General features: G+C 38.8%; 1 protein-coding gene across 2 annotated transcripts in view; it reads left to right on the top strand.

Moving 5' to 3' along the window:
• Positions 1–2098: 2098 nt before the first annotated feature.
• ppargc1b (peroxisome proliferator-activated receptor gamma, coactivator 1 beta) overlaps positions 2099–20250 on the top strand; it is an 81733-nt gene continuing 63581 nt past the window's right edge. For both annotated transcript variants that reach the window (XM_062999952.1, XM_062999953.1), the window contains exon 1: positions 2099–2181. In XM_062999952.1, coding sequence (XP_062856022.1) covers positions 2101–2181 — 81 coding nt within the window. In that variant the 5' untranslated portion in view covers positions 2099–2100. The remainder of the gene's footprint in view (positions 2182–20250) is intronic.

A 20250-nucleotide genomic window follows, 5' to 3' on the forward strand; every position in this document is an offset into this window, starting at 1 on the left:
CTCTGCAGTGCACCTGTTGTTACTTTCATCTGCACCAAAGCGGGCGAAATTGATTCACATGGCCCTCCTCGACATGTACGAATGGGACGTCACTCAAGTTCATATGCGTGCAGTGGCGGCTCCTGCCAAATCTCTCAGGGGGGGGCAATTGTTGCAATGATGGCCAAGGTGACCCGTTCAATGGGTAAATTAAAGCTTAAATAATTAACATCTTAAGTCATCTGTCAGTTTGCCCTCACAAATAACTTTGAACATGGAGAGAGACCAGCTTTACCATTAATCATAAAATTAAGTAAAGCGTTCACCCTAACAATTTAATTCAGTATTCATCAGATAGCATTTTATTTTAGGTGCAGCAGATCCAGAATAAAGATCGGCATCGGGGCTGATGTGCAATGAATAAAGAAGTACAATTAAACAATTGGGGAGATACAATAAGTGCAATTACAAATCACAATTTAAAAATTACATTACTTACTTGTAATTTACTTGTAACTTATATGATTTTCCCCCCTTTGTAGATGCTTGATGTTTAAATTTGGTCTGGGTGGCCCTCATTCTTAAGTTGCTAATTTATCCTGATTACTACTACGACGACTGAATGGCATTTCCCTTAATGACACGATGGAGTTGCTCCGAACTGAGGTGATGGTAGTCATGGTGACGAGATCGCGACACCAGGTTACGTGTGACGCAAGCACGTAAGTGCGAGCCCTCCCGCAACCCATTCAGATTGTATTGCAGCACCTGCAGTTCGAAAAAAAAAGAGCCTTAACATGAGAGTCTATGAGAGTCAGACTGAAATCGCCCCAAAAGGGGCGGTACTGTACAGAACACAACTCGACGCTGATCAGACTACGATATTCAAAGGCAAGACAGACTGTCCAGAACAGTCACAGCTGTGATAGAAAAATTTCTTCTTTTTCGTCCTTTGGTGGTGCGTCGCCCGATCGCCCTAACGAACAAGCCGCCCCTGTATGCATGTAGGGTGGCCACATTCATAGTCACAAAAAGGAGGACATTACACTCCCAAAAGGAGGACGTCATACCAGGAACAGGGGGACATGATACTGCAAAACACAGAATGAATCCATAACCCATATAACAGAGTTTTTGACCAATTTAAGCAAGAATTCTATAACAAATTACTGTTTTACTCACCAAATGTTATGGCTACTTTTGAAATATTTGGCATTTTTACAGTGTTCCTGAGCATGAGAGCTGACTAATTAACTCAGGTAGAGGTGTATGCAGAACAGAGCGAGCGGGTGAAATTCAACCACCCAATCACAGACTAGCATTTAGAGGTCCGCCCACGATGGGTAGCGCTATAAGCAGTCAAATGAGGCTGTTAAACCAATGAAATACAAAGCATTTGCTTTGACATGTACCTGAGCCAATGACAGATAATATTGATCAAAAATGTAACCAGTTCACTCCAAAAGGAGGATTTTTGTGTGTCCGTCCAAGCGTTGCATGGGCGGAGGACTGGCAGCTGAAAAACCGGAATGTCCGACCTAAAGCCGGACGGCTGGCCACCCTATATGCGTGTGAAGACAAGGGCAGTTGTAGCCTAGCGGTTAAGGTACAGGACTAGTAATCAGAAGATCACTGGTTCAAGCCCCACCACTGCCAGGTTGCTGCTGTTTTGCCCTTGAGCAAGGCCCTTAACCCTCAATTGCTCAGACTGTAAACTGTAATGTAAGTCGCTTTGGATAAAGGCATCTGCTAAATGCTGAAAATGTAAATGTAAATGTAAAATGAAGACAGAAGAGCGAATACTTTCGGCAATATAGTGTATGTCCAGACTTTAGGGACACCCTGTACACTATATTTCATATAAAAACTCTTATAATGTATCATCATGAACACTTGAATATGTTTTTCTGTTGTATAAATGCTAACTTCAAGTTAGATAATTGAACGCTCTGGTTATGTATGTTTATGTGATCGTTTTGTAACAATTGTGTAACAGTAGTGACTCATTGAATGAGTGCGGTTGGTATTTTTATTGGCCCCCTGCTGGTCACCGTGTGTCATTGCAGCGCTGCTGAGCGGTAATAGAGGCGCCCTCACTAGTCTTCTCTCATTCTCTAGAAGATGGCGGACTGCGTTTCGCTGTTAGATGAGGAGCTCTCTTCCTTCGTCTTTAATTACCTGACAGAAAACTCCGGAAGCCCGGTAAGAGACTTTATGAGAGGCGTCTTGCAGGTGTAAACCCCGGGCTGTGCTTGTGTGCGTTTAGCGCTGGTTATGTGCGGCTGTGGGGCTGTCAGCGATGCTCAGCGCGTGAGCGTCTTGCCCGGCGTCTCGAGCCCCGCACGCGCCTGTGCTGCTGATTCACGTGGAGTTACAGGAATTGTAATAAGTAAAGTAGTTCATCTGCTGGGCTGCTGGTGCCACCGTGGATTGTTTCAGTTTGTATTTGGAGCATGTTTTCTAAGACGTAGTGCAGTTTTTGCTGTGATTATGTGGATCGTACAGCCTGAGTGGAGAGATTTGCCAAAAGTGCACGAATCGCCCGGCTAGGCGCACACGTGGGTGTGCTGGAGTAGTTTGAACTTGAACTCTAGACATGTGCGCCAAATCGGCTGTTTTAAAAATACTGTATGATTTGTATGGAGTTTGCGTATATTTATATTTGCGCAACTTATACAGAATTATATCGGCCTGATAGGCTTGGTATTGTTGCGCGTACTATATAAAGGAGCACTTTTCTATGTGTATTTAATACATTCACCTGATTACTGGATTTTCCCAAGAGCTACTAATTCCTAATGCATTAGATTGGCAGGTTGGCACACAAGACAAATAATACAGTTGTGTTTTGCGTATTCTTATATTTGCGCAACTTATACAGATGTGTAATTATATCAGCCTGATAGGCTTCGTATTGTTGCACGTACTAAATACAGGGTAGATGCACTTTTCTATGTATATAGCTGATTACTGGGTTTTTCAAGAGCTACTAATTCCTAATGCATTAGATTGGCAGGTTGGCACACAAGCCAAAGAATACAGTTGTTTTGCGTATTTTTATATTTGCGCAACTTATACAGATGTGTAATTATATCAGCCTGATAAGCTTCGTATTGTTGCACGTACTACATAAAGTAGCACTTTTCTATGTATATTTAATACACAGCTGATTACTGGGTAATGCATTAGATTGGCAGGTTGGCACACAAGACAAATAATACAGTTGTGTTTTGCGTATTTTTATATTTGCACAACTTATACAGATGTGTAATTATATCAGCCTGATAGGCTTTGTATTGTTGCACGTACTACATAAAGTAGCACTTTTCTATAGCTGATTACTGGGTCTTTCCAAGAGCTACTAATTCTTAATGCATTAGATTGGCAGGTTGGCACACAAGACAAATAATACAGTTGTGTTTTGCGTATTTTTATATTTGCGCAACTGAAACAGATGTGTAATTATATCGGCCTGATAGGCTTTGTATTGTTGCACGTACTACATAAAGTAGTACTTGGATATGTATATTTAATACATATAGCTGATTACTGGGTAATGCATTAGATTGGCAGGCTGGCACACAAGACAAGACATACAGTTGTGTTTCTATAGATACTATATATAGAACAGAATAGAATGCCTTAATTTGTCGTAAATACATTGTACATATACACAGTACAATACAATTTTCTTTGCATATCCCAGCTACTTTAGAAGTTGGGGTCAGACAGTGGGGTCAGAGCACAGGGTCAGTCATTGTACGGCGCCCCTGGAGCAGACAGGGTTAAGGGCCTTGCTCAAGGGCCCAACAGTGGCTGCATGATGTATGCAGAGCTGGGATTCAAACTCTCAACCTTTCAGTTAATAGCCCAAAGCCATAGTTACTAAGCTACCACTGTCCCTTTATATGCACTTTATGTAGATATACAACTAGGCATCTTTTATCGGCTCTGGTAGATGCAAATGCGAGCTGCAGTAGTATGTAACATCTGATCTGATTTCAGGTTGTATTTTGCCTTCTCTTAATGCACCACGTTGGCACACAATACAGAAGTCATAGGGACAGGGACAGAAACACTACTTGTGTTTTTGGTATGTAGATACATAACCAGACATCTACTAGATATATTTACACCGTGCACATATCAGGGTCGATATTACTTAGCTAACACGGGTATGTACAGTTGCTGTATTACTTGATTAATTGATCTGATGTTAAGGTACATGATGTACAAATGTATGCTTGGCGCCTCTTTTATAATAGAGTAGGCTGGCACACACGATGGCTTATGTTGGTTTATTTATTTATTAGGATTTTAACATAATGTTTTACACACTTTGGTTACATTCATGACAGGACAGGTAGTTACTGGTTACACAAGATTTATCAGTTTACAACACATTTTGTATCTCCAATTCATCTCACTTGCCTGCTTTTGGACTGTGGGAGGAAACCGGAGCTCCCGGAGGAAACCCATTGCAGACACTGGGAGAACATGCAAACGCCACAAGGAAAGGACCCAGATTGCTCCTCCTGGGAACTGAACCCAGGACCTAATTTCTGTAAGGAGACAGTGCTACCCACTGAAGTTGAATAACTAATGTCAGGGCTAAATGTCACCTGATGCATGCATTCTGTCTAGTAAGGGAAAGAGGTGGATCACAATAATGGCGCATTATTGCGTAACTGAAGAAACTTGGATTTGCGCAATCAGACTTTGATAGAGACAGCGGTAATCATGCGCGATCGTGTATAAATGCGCGGAACTATACAGATGTAAAGTGTCTACAAAACATCCCAAAATGTGCGTGTGATTATTCTGAATGGTGGTCGGATCTATTCAGATCGGGAAAGGAATCCGTATGATGAAATATATGGATCTAGTGCTTAATTAAACGGCGCTGATATTTGATTACGGTAGAACACGTCATATAATCCGTGGTTTGTACCTAAAGTCACCTAGGCTGAAATGCTCTACAGATCATGTATAAACTAACGCACGCGTCCCAAACCACACTACTTAACAATAGTGTCAAATGCATGTTATGAATGTATCTACACCTATGTTAGTGTGTATAATATATTAGAATCTAAATAAACGGTTACCGGGTCGACTGTGTGCAGTGTGCTGTAATAGTACTCTTTCCTCGTGACTTAAACTTGCTGCAGTCACGTGCTCCAGCTCTGGACGTAGTGGAGTATGTGTGACGTCACACACCCCTCCCTCCTGTGCGCTGCGCAAAAGTGGAGCAGAGTCCTTCTTGCACACACACACCTTCAGTCACTCATCTCCACTGTGTTATTTCATCTCATCAGTCCTGTGATGGAATAATTAATCCCAGTCAGGCTCCAGACTCCCTTCTGAATGTCCTGCTATAGGGGTTGTGTGTATTAGGGGTGTTGGGACAAATTTAGGTCCTCCTGACAGGCTGATGCACTTGGTCCAATGTTCTAGACCGTTGTTCTGGACTATTTTACCCCTGGGGTTTTATTCGACCTAAGGATTACCCCATCTTTTATCTCTTCTTTTTGCTGCACTGAGTGTGTATAAGAGCTAAATGTTACAAATTCTCATAGAAAGCCCAGAATGAATAGTTTATTATACTTTTAGTGCACCTATTGCTTGGATGATATACTGTATACTAGGGCTGGGTGGTATGATCAAAAAGTTGTATCATGGTATCTCTCTTTTTATTGTGTGAATGGGACTTTTTATATCTCTGTGGCTTATTCTTTTTACATAAATACATAGAATATAAAAAAAGCTTTAATTTCACTATGTATATAATGAAGGTTATGAGTACTATAAGGTTTGTTGGCTTCACAAAATGACACAATATATGATGGAATGAGTACGTGTGAATCAGTTGCATTAAATACATTGTACAATTACCTTTAGCTCTCCCTTTAACGAATAAAACGACGTTTAAAAAGTGGACGACTTTTAATATTTCCGATTCCAGTTCGCTTATAATGTTAAAATAGCGACTAACGTGAAGTATTTTCGCCACTAAGACATACCTGGAATTCAGTGTTTTAGTTATTGCTCTGAAAGCTTCTTTCTCGACTGTCTATAGAGGAATCGTGTCCCTGCATATGTGGATTGTTACTGCGTTCATAATGTCGTTGTTTACAACAGCCGTGGCTCGACAAACCGTGCAGTATATAGTGTTTTAGTCTGGCAGGTTCTTTCGGTGCATATTTGTTCCTCCTCTCTTCATCCTCCATCTGTTTTTGTTAATTTTTTTTTTTACCATATTGAGGAAACCTCTCTCATCTGTTAATTGACATGTTAACGCTAACTACTTAATCTGCACAGCGCTTTATAGCGCTTTTAGCAGTGAACAGTATTATATGATTTACCTTTTGAAGCCTACAGTTGTTAAAATGAACTATGTTAAGGTATGGCAGTATATGAAAAATCCATACCGTATGAGAAATCAAAGATGGTATACTGAATGTACCGTCATACTGCCCAGCACTAGGATTACCCCATCTTTTTTCCTTTCTTTTTGTTGTGCTGAGTGTGTATACTAGCTAAAATGTTAAACATTGTCATAGATTTGTACTTTTGCTGGATGATATGCTGTATACCCTTTGGAAAAAAAAAGGTGTCCCAGGTGCCTAGAAACATGGCTCTGTATTGTACCAGTTAACCAATAACCAACAAAGAAGTCATTGTTTGAGTAATGTCGGTTAAAAGCTCATTTAAATTTGCTTCCCTCAACTGACAAGAGAACTATAGGAGAACCTAGTCAGAGTCCAGACTGTTGATTTGAGACTCGATATTACACTTTGTTTCTTTCTAGGTGCACTTTCTCGGTGCACAGACTTATCTCAGAATTATCATAATATTTGAATCTTAAACAGCATAACTATTAAGTATAAAACAGTAGACGGAAGCTGTTTTGTCAGTATGGTGCCTGAATGTTATGGCATGTTAAACTCCGCACATGCGGCTGTGTGTAACTTTAATATTATTATTTTTGGATAATATAGATGTTCTAAATTTACATTTACATTTTCGGCATTTAGCAGACGCTCTTATCCAGAGCGACTTACAGAAGTGCTTCCATAGTAAACATTTCATTACTCTAGTTTAAGTAAACAACAGTTCAAGAACACACATCTGCTAAAACCCTGTTAGAACCAAAGTGGGTTTTTTTTATAGAAATGAAAAAGAAATGAATAAGAGTGTTAATAAGTACAAGTCAGCTCAAGTGTTTAGTAAAGAGGTGGGTTTTTAATCATTTTTTTAAAGACAGCAAGAGACTCAGATGTTCGGACAGACAGAGGAAGTTCGTTCCACCACTTGGGTGACTACAGAGAAGAACCTTGATGCTTGTCTTCCTCTAGTCCTGGGTGGAGGATCAAGTCGGGCGAGACTATTGGCTTGGAGGTTGCGTGGTACAGAGCAGGGTTTGATTAGACCTTGAAGGTAGCTTGGGGCTGGTCCATTGTTCATGTATAGAGGAAATCTGCTTATCAATGATTAGCATGTTTAGTTTGCGCTTAGCATGCTGTTAGCTGCTAACTGAATAAAGCGTGGTTCTGAATTCTGAACTGGATTTACTTATGTGTTTATGTTCAACCTCCTATTCTACATTGCTGCCAAGTTCACTGCATTACACACTTTTTAATATGAAACTTATGTGTTTTATATTTTGATGAGACGTTAAAAGCTTGTCACTTAACGGTAAACTGGCAGCCAATGACAGTCAGTTATTGGTGCAAAATTGGCATCCTTAGTGTACACACTTTGCTACCACCATGCTGCCTAGTTATAATAATACAAATATAAAATAAAATAATATAAGTAATATAATTTATTTAGCACCCTTTGTGTACACTGTGTAAGTGCAAATGTGTACATTTTAGAAATATAGTAAATAAATAGTAAGTAATAGTATTAAGCTGCTGCAAAATAACATGTTTTAGGTGGCAGCAACCACCAAAGTGGCAGCAAAATCTTTTTAGGACTGATTATTCAGTCTGCGATACAAAAAGATTAAAGCTGTCCATATTTAAACAGAGTTTGAAAAACCCCAGGAGTTATTGCATTGAATCAAATCTTTTCCATCACAGTTCACACACTGTATGATTTATGAAGGATGAGCTATTGCAGAGGATCACATGGCCTCCGGTCATTCTGCAGCACACACTTCAGTACCTGAGATAAGATCAAGCCAATCTGAGAGTCCCACAGCATCTCAAGGGTCTCTGACCATCCGATATCGAACAAACACTGATGACCTTTATTTTGTGGGTTTTTTTATAGTTAGACTACACTGCAGCAGCTCTGTCTGACATACACCAGTAGAGCTGTCGTGATGTGCACCTCTGCAGTGCTATGTGTTTTGTTTCCATGATACGTGCTGAGTCACCTGGCGTGGCAAGTCAGGAAAATTTATTTACGCCTTCATGATGTTTAAGGCCGTTTCTCACCGTGTATTTGTATGCAAATGTGCCACCACGAACAGAGGTAACGTGTGCTTTAGGATAATTCTTACAGTCCCCACACGTTCACTTATGGGTTTCCATACCTCAGACCCCATCCCTTAGGTGGAAAAATCAATCTGCTCTGATAATATAGTGGAAGAAATATAAACGCTCAAGATGTTGTGGTCGATATGATGCAAGCAGGTCGTCACAGTACGTTTGTTTTAGCTTTGATACATTTTTTGGCAATTCTGTATCCTTGATCATATTAATTTGTAGTGTATGAGAAGTAATTGATTATTGAATACCTGATTGAACTGTGTAAATTACATTTTATTGGGTTTCATTACCTTTAGTTAAAATACCGCTTACAGTTCTTATTCTGGTCTCTGGACTGTTATTTTAACAACCTCACCCCAGTCATTCAGTCATTTCCCTACTTGTTAATGGAACGGTTTGATTATTTAGGATATTTTTCTTTTTCTTAGAGGTTTGAGGCTTTGAGCCTTGTCTCCGGGGATGTGAGTAGGGTGTGGATGCAGCACTAGCAGGAATCGATGTCCAATTCCTAATATATGGGACAACTTGTGGACTAGAGGGGATCAATAATTGACACTGACTAATCCATAATCATCTAAGAGTTTATCCTTTGTCTTAAGCTTGCAGACACACGTCCCTGCATGCTGCACATTGTGAGTTCAGTTCAACATATTCTGAGAGATTAGTTATCTGAACACCTCTCTGCCCTCCGGCTCGTCCTTTGGTTCTGCTGAGCTTTTTGTGTGTCACTTGTACTGTAAACTGTCAATGAATTATCTCCTAAGTCATGTAAGGGGTCTTTAACTGATAACTACTAGCCTTTTTTCTGTTGCTGGTGATCCGAGTTTGTGCCTTCACTTATTAATGCCTTGTGCCCAGTGTTTCCGGGTTTGTTTCTGGGTTTGAAGCTTGGTAGTTTATTCAAGGTATTAAAATAGGCAATTTAAGCAATTTGTCACTGTCTAATAGCTAGTCCACAGGATCTTGGCAGTGTCTGATGGAGGGTAGGTTGAATAGGAATGCAATGGTGATTCTGACAGACTGGTATGGATGGCTGAAGAATAGGAAGTAGGTAGTGTGAGCCTCTGTAGTTGCTGAGATTTACTTAGAGTATCTGCCTGAGGCAGAGGACAGTTTCCGGCAACAAATGACAGTGCAAACATTGGCGACGCAAAGTTGGTGGAGTTGGCGTTTAGTTTCATGCCAGTGAGGAGTGAAGTGATGTGGCGATTACCAGAGCAATACACACATTGTCTCTGCCACTGTGAAACCAGTTCGCTCTGTTTTTGGTTTCTAGATCATAGTTACTACTAGGAAGGAAGAGAACACTGACATGGTGTCAAACTTCTGCAAATAGACAAGGAACTAACAGTTGACTGCACAGTGATGGACTATGCAGGGATAAAACTCATAGATGAGCGATTTCCCTCCAGGTTATTTATTTCTTTTAATGGGAACATATCTGATTTGTGATAAAAACTTGGCGGGAAGGAATCTGATTTGTGATCCAATAGTCTTTTGTTATCTCTACGCTTTGTGAACACTAGTCATGGCATTTGCCTTTATTAGCCATGGCATTTGCATTTATTTATTTAGCCTGGCGCCAGTTAAACCTTGGCAACCAAATGCCCACAGGTGATGATGACACTGCTGGTGTGAACACAGGGCGATGATCGATCGGCAGTTTGGGCAACGAGGTGAAAGTCGCTGCTAGTTAGGGCTGCCGCGATTAGTTGACCTAGTCGATGACGTCGACGCTAAAATGCATCGACATCAATATTTTAAGACTATGTTTATAAATGATCCTTTTTTATTTCATTCATATATGCATTCATATGATTCCCTCAGCACTACTTGCTGCGTGCATGACCTAAGTCGTATTTGGTCCAGTCACTGGTTGGCGGCATTAAGCGCAGTCTTAAAAAATGTCGTCTGCAGCAGTCAGAGGCCGATTGTAGAGAGCTAAACATTTTCCAAGACCCAAATCATCAAAAGTTTGGGAATACTTCAAACTGGCACAAAACAAAAAGGTGGTTTGTACACTGTGCAAAGCTTTGATGGGACCACAGCAGCACTAGCGTGATGTTGCACGTCTATATTGTTTTATCAAACTTCTTAATCGCAGAGATCCTAGAATACCGTATTCCTTAGCGAGTTCAGTTAGGGGCACATTTTTACTTCTATATTGTTTCATTAAGCTTCTTAATCTCTGAGATCCTAGAATACCGTATTCTTTAGCGAGTTCAGTTAGGGGCAAATTTTAACTTCTATATTGTTTCACTAAGCTTCTTAATCTTGGAGATCTTGGAATACTGTATTTTTTAGTGAGTTCAGTTAGGGCCCCTTTTTTACTTCTATATTGTTTCATTAAGCTTCTTAATCTAGGAGATCTTGGAATACCGTATTTCATAGCAAGTTTCATTAGGGCACATTTTTACTTCCATATTGTTTTATTAAGCTTCTTAATCTAGGAGATCTTGGAATACCGTATTTCATAGCAAGTTTAATTAGGGCACATTTTCACTTCCATATTGTTTCATTAAGCGTCTTAATCTTGGAGATCCTGGAATACCGTATTTCTTAGCGAGTTCAGTTAGGGTGCATTTTCACTTCTATATTGTTTCATTAAGCTTCTTAATCTTGGAGATCCTGGAATACCGTATTTCTTAGCGAGTTCAGTTAGGGGCACATTTTTACTTCTATATTGTTTCATTAAGCTTCTTAATCTTGAATATCTTGGAATACGGTATTTCTTAGCGAGTTCAGGGGCTCATTCACACGCGCCATATGCACTTTGCTACGTTGGGCTCGCGATTTTTGCGGGTGCCGCAGCGATCAAAGCGTGAAAAGCTTCTCACATGACCGTGCCTTAACGCTTACCACTTTGTTTACATTGCTTTGAATTTGACGGACGTTTTGAGTGACTGTGTAGGTTAGAATCAGGGCTCATTCTGTCGTTACTGTACGTTGGACTTAATGAGACGTGCCGACCTCTAACTATTTTATTTCTGCTATAAGTTTAAGCACTTTGCTTTGTGTACGGAATACCATAAACACATGTTGCACTTTGTTTAATATGGGTCACTTGAGAATTTGATAATGTGAACATAAACCCTGTGTACATTTAGTTATGTGCCATATTATTATACCATACCGTAAATGAGATTCTGAATGACATTTTTGAAGGAAAATTAATCGTTAGATTAATCGACTAATTGATATAGATTAATCGATAGAAAAATAGTCGTTAGTGGCAGCCCTACTGCTAGCTGAAACGGAGGGTTAGACAGAGGTCGCCAGAATGTAAAGGGTACAAGAGGGAAAGTACAGAAAGCTTTCAGTGAGTAGATACTGACTTTGATAAAGGATGGGCAAGTACGTGATACCTAAACAGTTTGTATAAAGATTATAGTTGTTATTCTTGACCATAGCTGGTATCAAGTACAGAAACATTAGCACAATGTTGGTGTTTGTAATAAAGATTAGGAAGGCATTGTATTGGTTTTGAAGCACACAAAGGAAACCCCCACAGAGACATTGAGAAATATGAAGATCTCCCTCTTATAAATGCATTATTTTGCCACCCACCAAAGTAATACTCTTTATTTTTAGAAGCATTGTTTGCTTAGCTCTACCTATTTGTCAGGACAAGGCGGCCTGCCCTGTAGCAGCAGATCCGATAGTGCTAGACCTGAACACTTTTTTAAAATCGTAACATTTTCAGTAATTTAGTTTCGCAATATAGTTGGCACAGCAGCCAGACAGTACAGTGTCCTGGGGATCTGGTTTCAGATCTCATCTTTTTATCACTGTCTGTGAGTACATGTTATCCCAGGGCCTGTCTGACTTTCCTCCATGTACTTCAATTTTCTCCAACTTCTCAAAAACATGAAAAGGTGAACTGCTAGCCTAAATTGCCCCTAGTTGTGCAGTCATTAAATCTCAAATTTGTTTTGCTACAAATGTGTAGCCTGTTGCTCTGCCAATTCTATATGGATGAACTCTAATGCGATTTCTTCATTAGTGTAAATTATTAATAATAAAATCCCATTATCAAAATGTCTGATATAATCGGATGAAACTGGGTGCACTTAGTGGAAGGTACCTGAGGTGCGCCAAGGATCCGAGGTCGTTGTTTGTCTTGGGCATCATTTGCAAAGCCAGACTGGTTTAGACCAGCAAATTTGCAATCTAAAATGGGTGCAGGTGTGCCACCCTTATAACAGCAGTATAACTAACCACCTGCTTATTTTAGAACAATGACAATGCATTTTGAGTTCAGTCGATGCACAGGTTAAGTAACTTAACATTGTGAATCCATTGTAATGGAGTGTAATCACTGTGTTCTGTAATTAATCACTTTTTGATTTGTCTTGGTGGGCACTGTAAAGATACTTGGTTTGTTTAGCCTTATTATAAATCAGATTTTGTTAAACGTGGCTACTCAGAGTGCCAAAGTAAGACAGATTTCTAAACAAATTACTTGATATGAAATATGGGGGACAAAATTCCTCACAGACTAACTGGGGATAATGGATCAAATTACAGTTGTGCCACTGTGCTGCCCCCTAATTCCTTATTATGGGGTTTATCACAAGCATAAATATGGACTTGATCCCCTTTGCCACATGCTCCACTTTGTACAGGATTGTCTGTCTTTTTTTATTTTTATTTGACTGCTTTAATGGAACATGACTGATTAGCTACAAGAGTATTAGTGGGCTTGTGAACCAAGATTTCCATAATTTATTACACCAAAATTGAAAACACTGAATTCTTCAGAATGTCTATGTATTTAGTAGCTTTAATTTCCACGTATTGGAACTAATGTGCCTGACCCATTGTGGCCAAGTCATGAAAATTAGGGCTGTCGTTAATTGCGTTAATTAACACGATTAACATGTTAAAATTTTAACATCACGATTAAAAAAAGTAATTGAGAATTTTATTGGGCTGTGTTTGTGCCACTTTAAACGTACGTCACTGGTAATTTGCGCTGCTTTAACATAGCAACTTTGTGTTTATACTGTATAGCGGTAACACGGGTCTTTTCCAGTTTGCGGTCGTGAGTTACAAATGACTCGAGCTGCTGCTGCTACATATTGCGAAATGTTGGGTGTTTCGAATAATAATTTTTGTTTTAAATAAAGCGTGAGAAATCATCACTACACAAAATTACAGTTATTAATTGACGCTTCATCATCTTTGGTCAGAGAACGCCTTTGTCTCGTCGGGCATCTGCACGCACGGATACGCGTTACAGGCAAAATGAGCTCAGACAGCTTTATTTCAGAGGAATTTGGATGGTGTTAAATGGATCGCAATAGACTGTAGACACTTTAACAGAGTTAACGATGTGGGTCTACATGACGTTAAATGTGTTGCATCTAGAAATGGTTCATATTAGTACCCTGAGTGCCTGTTTTCAGTGGCAGAGTTACGAACAGAAAAAGATCCTCACTTTTGCCAGATAATGTGAACAGACTTCTCATTTTAAATAACTGGCTGAAAGATGGGTAGCTGTTAACAACTCTATATAGGCATTGGCTGGCTTTCAAAAGATAATTTAGATGTAATTTTATCATAATTTTATAAAAAATTTTATTGGTAAACATGTTCTTACAATAAAAATGTGCATAACTGTTCAAATTTTGCTTTGTTATTTTTGCAGTCGATTAATCGAGATTAATTTGGTTCTTTAATTGCGATTAATCTTGATTAAAAATGTCCATCGTGTGAAAGCCTTAATGAAAATACACTCATATACGAACATGAATATGCGTGATGTTAATTCATTGTCCAATCTTAGTTTCAGACAGGTGATGGATGAAGCACGACTTGACCGAACTCCTTTCCTGCTTCATAGTCCAGTAGTTTACAACGCCTGGCATTGCACATGCTGAACATTGTGAACTTTAGAAACTCAATCCATAAAGCTCCCGACAAACACATCTCACGCTGCTGAGTAGAGACTGTGATTAATTATTTATGAAAGTGGCAAGTTGAAAGTCGCTGAACATTTGGGTTGGTAACCGGATTTAGTGCTGAATACAAAACAAATAGTACCGGGTACAAACTACATTTTGGTTCGGCTTATTGGTTCCTAAACACAATAGCTGTTTATTATCCAAAACAAAAGAACACCTGTCTTCAAGAACGTACATACATATCAGTCAGGACCTGTCTACGTTAATACGTCATGCATCAATACAACAGTAGGCATGGCTAACTTGAAGACAATGTGCAATATGGGTCACGGTAAGTGGTCAAATGTGTGGCATGTTCAGATATTTTTAGTATCTAAACATTGACCTATTTTTAACACTGTGGAATCAAAACAGGGAATCGATAAGAATCAGAATTGCAAAAATACAAACAATACCCAATCCTACTAAACACATGGCCTGTTGTGTAGTTTGGAAATTGCATGGCTTTGTATGTTCCTAGTCTCAGACTTTGGAAAATGGAAGTAATGATGATGTTTTAGTAAGCAGAGTAATTATCTACCTTTTATTGTTCCTTACCATGAGAATAGCTTTTGTTTTAGCTTGTAGTCGATTCGCAGCCACAGTCGTCAAGCAGTTCAGTTGGGAGCAGGAGAGCAGTGCGCCAAGTCCCGCCATGACATCAGAGGAGGGCAAGCTCAGACTGGCAAAGACTCACGTGGGACAAAGGAAAGCCGTGAAGCACTTCATTTAAATGCTAGTTTGTGGAATTAATTGCCCTTAGATTGATGATGGTATACAAAAACTGAAATTTAATATTGCACTCAATAGGCGGTTGGTGCATAACTGACATTTAACAAACCTGGTTAGATGTTGGGAAATGAGTTTATCTATTGTTTAATGCTTACAATGGTTGCCAAAAGGCATCTCTGATATTCCTACTGTCTGTAGAGCAGGACAGGGCGGCATGGTGGGTAGCACTGTCACCTCACAGCAAGAAGGTCTTCGGTATGATCCCCAGCTGGGGTGGTTTGCATGTGGGTTTTCTCCGGGAGCTCTGGTTTCCTCCCACAGTCCAAAGACATGCAAGTGAGCTGAATTGGAGATAGATGGTGTTTGACATTAAACGTGTGAACTGATGAATCTTGTGTAACGAGTAACTATCGTTTCTGTCTTGAATATAACCAAAGTGTGTAAAACATGACGTTAAAATCCTAATAAATAAATAAATAGAGCAGGACAGCTTATATTCTCTTGGACTCGTGGCCATGGACGCTTTAGTCTTGTGTCTCTCAAAAGCCCAGATTTCAGTTGATTGCTTTTGAACCAATACTATTTTATTTTTATTTAAAATTGCTGTTTCTGAATCCTCAGATCTTAGCTCTGCTACTGGTCGACTAGGTGCCCTCTAGCAGACACAATTGGCAGTGCCTGCAGCAGACAAAATTGGCCATTAGTCTCCTGTCTGGGAAAAGACTGGGCTACAAGGGGTGGGGGTCTTCGATGCTGTGTAAGGACTCTGGTCAACAGCCCAAGGTGCCTGCACAGCAGTGGAATAAGAAGGGGTCGGTGGACTATGCATGCTTCAGAGTTGTGTGTAGGGCAAATATACCCTCTTTGGATGCAGTTGAGGTCCCCAGCAGCAGAAGACCAATTGGCTTTGCTAACATTAGGAGAAAAAGGGAGAAAATGCATACAAAATATGGTAAAAATAGTAACAAATGGCCATCTTTCAGAAAATCTAGCTGCCTCAGTGTTGGCAACAGCCAGTCAGAAACTATTTTAACTTTGGCGGCCAAAACTGACAGAATTTAGAACCTTTAAACCTCAGTTAAAATAAAGATGTTTTTGCAATGTTAGATATTTATTGAACGGATTTGATTTACTGTGCGGTGCAGTGGCACAGCTGGTTATGTCTATGCTACACAACTTCAGTGACTTGGGTTTAATCCTTACCTGTAAGTGACATCTGTGTAGAATAACGTCTCCAAGGGTTTTCTTTCAAGCACTGTAGTTTCCTTTCACCTCCTAAAAACAAGAGGGAATGGCTACCCTAAATTAAAATGAATAAATACGTCTATGTATTTGTAATGGCTTGCAATGGACAGGCCTCGGTCTGGGGATTAGTGTTTCCTGGATAGTTCAAGGAAATTTGTAACTGAAGATGGATGGATGGATGAAGGGACAGTGGTAGCCTAGTGGGTAGAGCTTTGGCCTATCAACTGGAAGATTGGTGGTTCAAATCCAGGCTCTGCTATGCAGCCACTGTTGGGTCCTTGAGCAAGGCCCTTAACCCTGTCTGCTCCAGGGGCGCCGTACGATGGCTGACCCTGCGCTCTGACCCCAGCTTCCAAACAAACTGGGATATGCGAAGAAAGAATTTCATTGTACTGTACACCTGTATATGTATATATGACAAATAAAGTATATCTTATGAATGAATTATTTAGTTTAAAACATGCCTATATGTGCTAATATCATCAGTCGAGTAAGTTTTTTTGACACTAGTGCAGCTGGTAGAGTAGGTGCAGCTGGTAGTAGTCTACCTGGTCCTGTTTCCTTTACCTTCTTAAAAACATGAAGAGGTTGACTTGACTGCCTTGGGGGTGAATAGATGGGTGAGGGTGTAATGCCTCTATAATCGATTGGTAAACTGTAGAGTATTGGCCAGTGTTTCTGGGTGGCACTGGACTTATTTCCACCCTGCACACAAGGAGTTTGTCAAAATTAATGAATATCTTTATTTTCTATTATATTAAATGATGCTAATCCTATACAATTAAATTTAACTGCTTATCTAATGTGATTAGCCAAGGATTTCTTTTATAACACATTAAACCAGCTTAAGATGCCACCTTTAATACAATCACTGCATTGCATCATTTGCATGCAGTTAAACACTTCTTTATCTATTAAAAGCTCACCCAACAGATCATGAGCCAGCCAGTTCCCGCCCAATGGCAGCATGAAATTGTTTGGCAGATTACCAAGTCTCTATAGGCTATAGTAAAAGTTGCTACACAGTTTATGAAAATTGGCATAAACATGCAGGCCACTACTCGCACCTCCGAGAAACCTGTAGTACACCCCAGGGTGAGCGACGGACAGCAGAGTCAGGGGGACCAGCGCCTCCCGGAGCAACAACACAGCAGTGTTTCCTCACACAGTGTTCTGCCCCGGGAATTACTAAGCCGATGAAGACTGTCGGCTCTCTGTATCTCTAGTAGTTTAGTAAACTCTTAACCACTGGGCAGCCTGCCAAGTCTACAAAACCCCTGTACAATTTGATTATCTTCATTGAGGCAGCCTGGCAGGATAAAAGGTCTTCATTGGATCATGCTGGTTTCAGGTGAATGCAGCTTCCCCTCCCCTTCAGTGTCTGTGACCTAATTCAGCACTGAACTTTTAACTTGGCAGGCTTGGCTAACGTGACTGCTCTGCAGCTTATCACTTTCTTAGCCAGTCCAGACCAGCTCCACTCACATGGTGTAACTGAGGGCCTAACAATGACTGTGAAATATGCAAAACTAACAATCAAAAGAATGCCATTCACTGGTGGTTTTCAGATTGTTTACACTTTAAATAGGTAGAAGGTAAAAGCATGACTCAGCAAATGGAGAAATTTTAGGTATAGATGCTATAGCAATGGGCTGGCACCCTTTAGTGCAGGATTGATTCTCAGCATCTTTAACACCAACAATCAGTACCTAGAAATGAACAGTTTACAAGCTGTGTCTGTCTTACCTCCAACTGTGTTATGTCCCAGACCACATGCTAGATGTCTACGTAGTACTGTCAAGCATCCGCCCAATGTTTAATTTAGTTATTTATGTAGATGTCTTCTGACGTCATGTTTTGTTATAGCAAACAGAGCAGAGTGTAACAGAGGACATATTCCACCTGCATATTATTCAGTTTACAGATCCTTCAGTGTTCCATTAAGGGGGTTGCAAGGTTATGTATAGGTTTTTAAACAAGTTATTCCCTCCTATTTGGAAATAGAAGGAGCATCTAAGAAAACCTGAAGTTTTATGAGCAAGGAAGGGTCAAGCTTCATTAATGTTCACCAGAAATGTTTAAAAAGCCAAGGCGTGTTGTAAGTAGGCAAAACCAACACTGCGTTTGTAGTAGGTTGTCTAAGCGGTCAAATGACTGGCATGATTGTGCTTTTAAGTATGAGCAGGTCAACCCGGCGCTGTGCTTGTAGTGTTATGGATGATCGTAAGGATTTCAGGCATTTTACTTTTCACTTTATACAATATTTTTATCAAAAGATTTCACTTGAAATTGATTAATGGATTATTATTATTATTATGATATTTTATTTAAAATTGATTCATGGATTATTATTATTAGTAGTAGTAGTATTATATTTTATTTAAAATTAATTGGATCATTTATTTATTATTATTATTATTATTATTATTATTATTATTATTTATTATTATTATTATTGTATTTTATCTAAAACTAATTCATCAATTATTTATTATTTATTGTTATTGTTATTTATTATTATTATAATAATATTTTATCTATAATTAATTCATTGATTATTTATTATTATAATTATTATTATTATATTTTATCTAAAATTAATTCATCGACTATTTATAATTATTCCTATTATTATTATTGTTGTTGTTGTTATTATTATTATATTTTACTTAAAATTCATTCATGGATTATTGTTGTTATTATTATTATTACTATTATTACTATTATTATTTTACCTAAAATTAATTCAATAATGATTATTATTTAGCTTGAAATTGATTTATTTATTTTAGCCATTTTACTGTCCACTGTATACCATATTATTATTAAAATATTTTACCTAAAATTGAATCATAAATTATTATTATTATTATTATTATTATATTTATTATTATATTTTACTTAAAATTAATTCATGGATTATTTATTATTATTATTTTGCCTGAAATTGATTAATTTTTTTCCGGCATTTTACTGTCCACAATATTATTAACATATTTGACCTATAATTGATTCATGGATTATTATTATTATTATTATTATTTTACCTGAAATTGATTTTTAGAGATTATTTATTATTATAATTATTATTATTAATATATTTCACTAGAAATTGATCGATTGACAAAATAATTTCTATAGCATTAGTAACATTTCGGAGGGCACCATTACCTGGAAAGATGTGCTAGACTGTAGTCTAGATTCTTGGGGCACATTATGAAGCACAAAATTCACCAACAAATATTCTCTGCTTGTATCTGACTTTTAGAACTGAATCAGTGCTGTAACAGTGATTAACATGTGGCAGTGACTCATTTTTCAGGAACGTGGTGTAGGCGTTGAATTTGGAATGTGTGTATTTACTGATTTTGCACTGTAACCCTTCTAGAACCCCCACTGACTAGATGATTGGGTGGTGGAACATTCTCATCATTGCAGTGTGGGGTTTGCTCAGTGAATCAGGTTCAGCAGGGTTGATGGGATTTTCAACTTACTTGCTTCTTTTTTAAGACACATACCTTGTTAGCACCTGGTGTAGGTGTTTATCTGGGGGTTAATCTTCCGGTAATCTTTTCAGAGGACACTTTCTGTCCACAGGTTGGTTTTGGCTTTATACTTTTTGGTCTGCTTCTATCATTAATAGACATCCAACATCTAAATAACCAACATCTGAATAACAGTGGTTCAGTATCAAACCATTTTAATTGTTAAAAGAAGTATGTGGATATAGTAACAATGTACAAAGCAGTAGATTGCCTATAGTCAGTAATTGTCAGTAATTGTATACCCACAAAATTCATCTATATGGTAGATGTAGCTAATAAAGTGATTGAAAAGTGTAAAGCTTT

Source organism: Trichomycterus rosablanca, chromosome 8, assembly GCF_030014385.1.
Source record: "Trichomycterus rosablanca isolate fTriRos1 chromosome 8, fTriRos1.hap1, whole genome shotgun sequence".
NCBI classification, from domain to species: domain Eukaryota; kingdom Metazoa; phylum Chordata; class Actinopteri; order Siluriformes; family Trichomycteridae; genus Trichomycterus; species Trichomycterus rosablanca.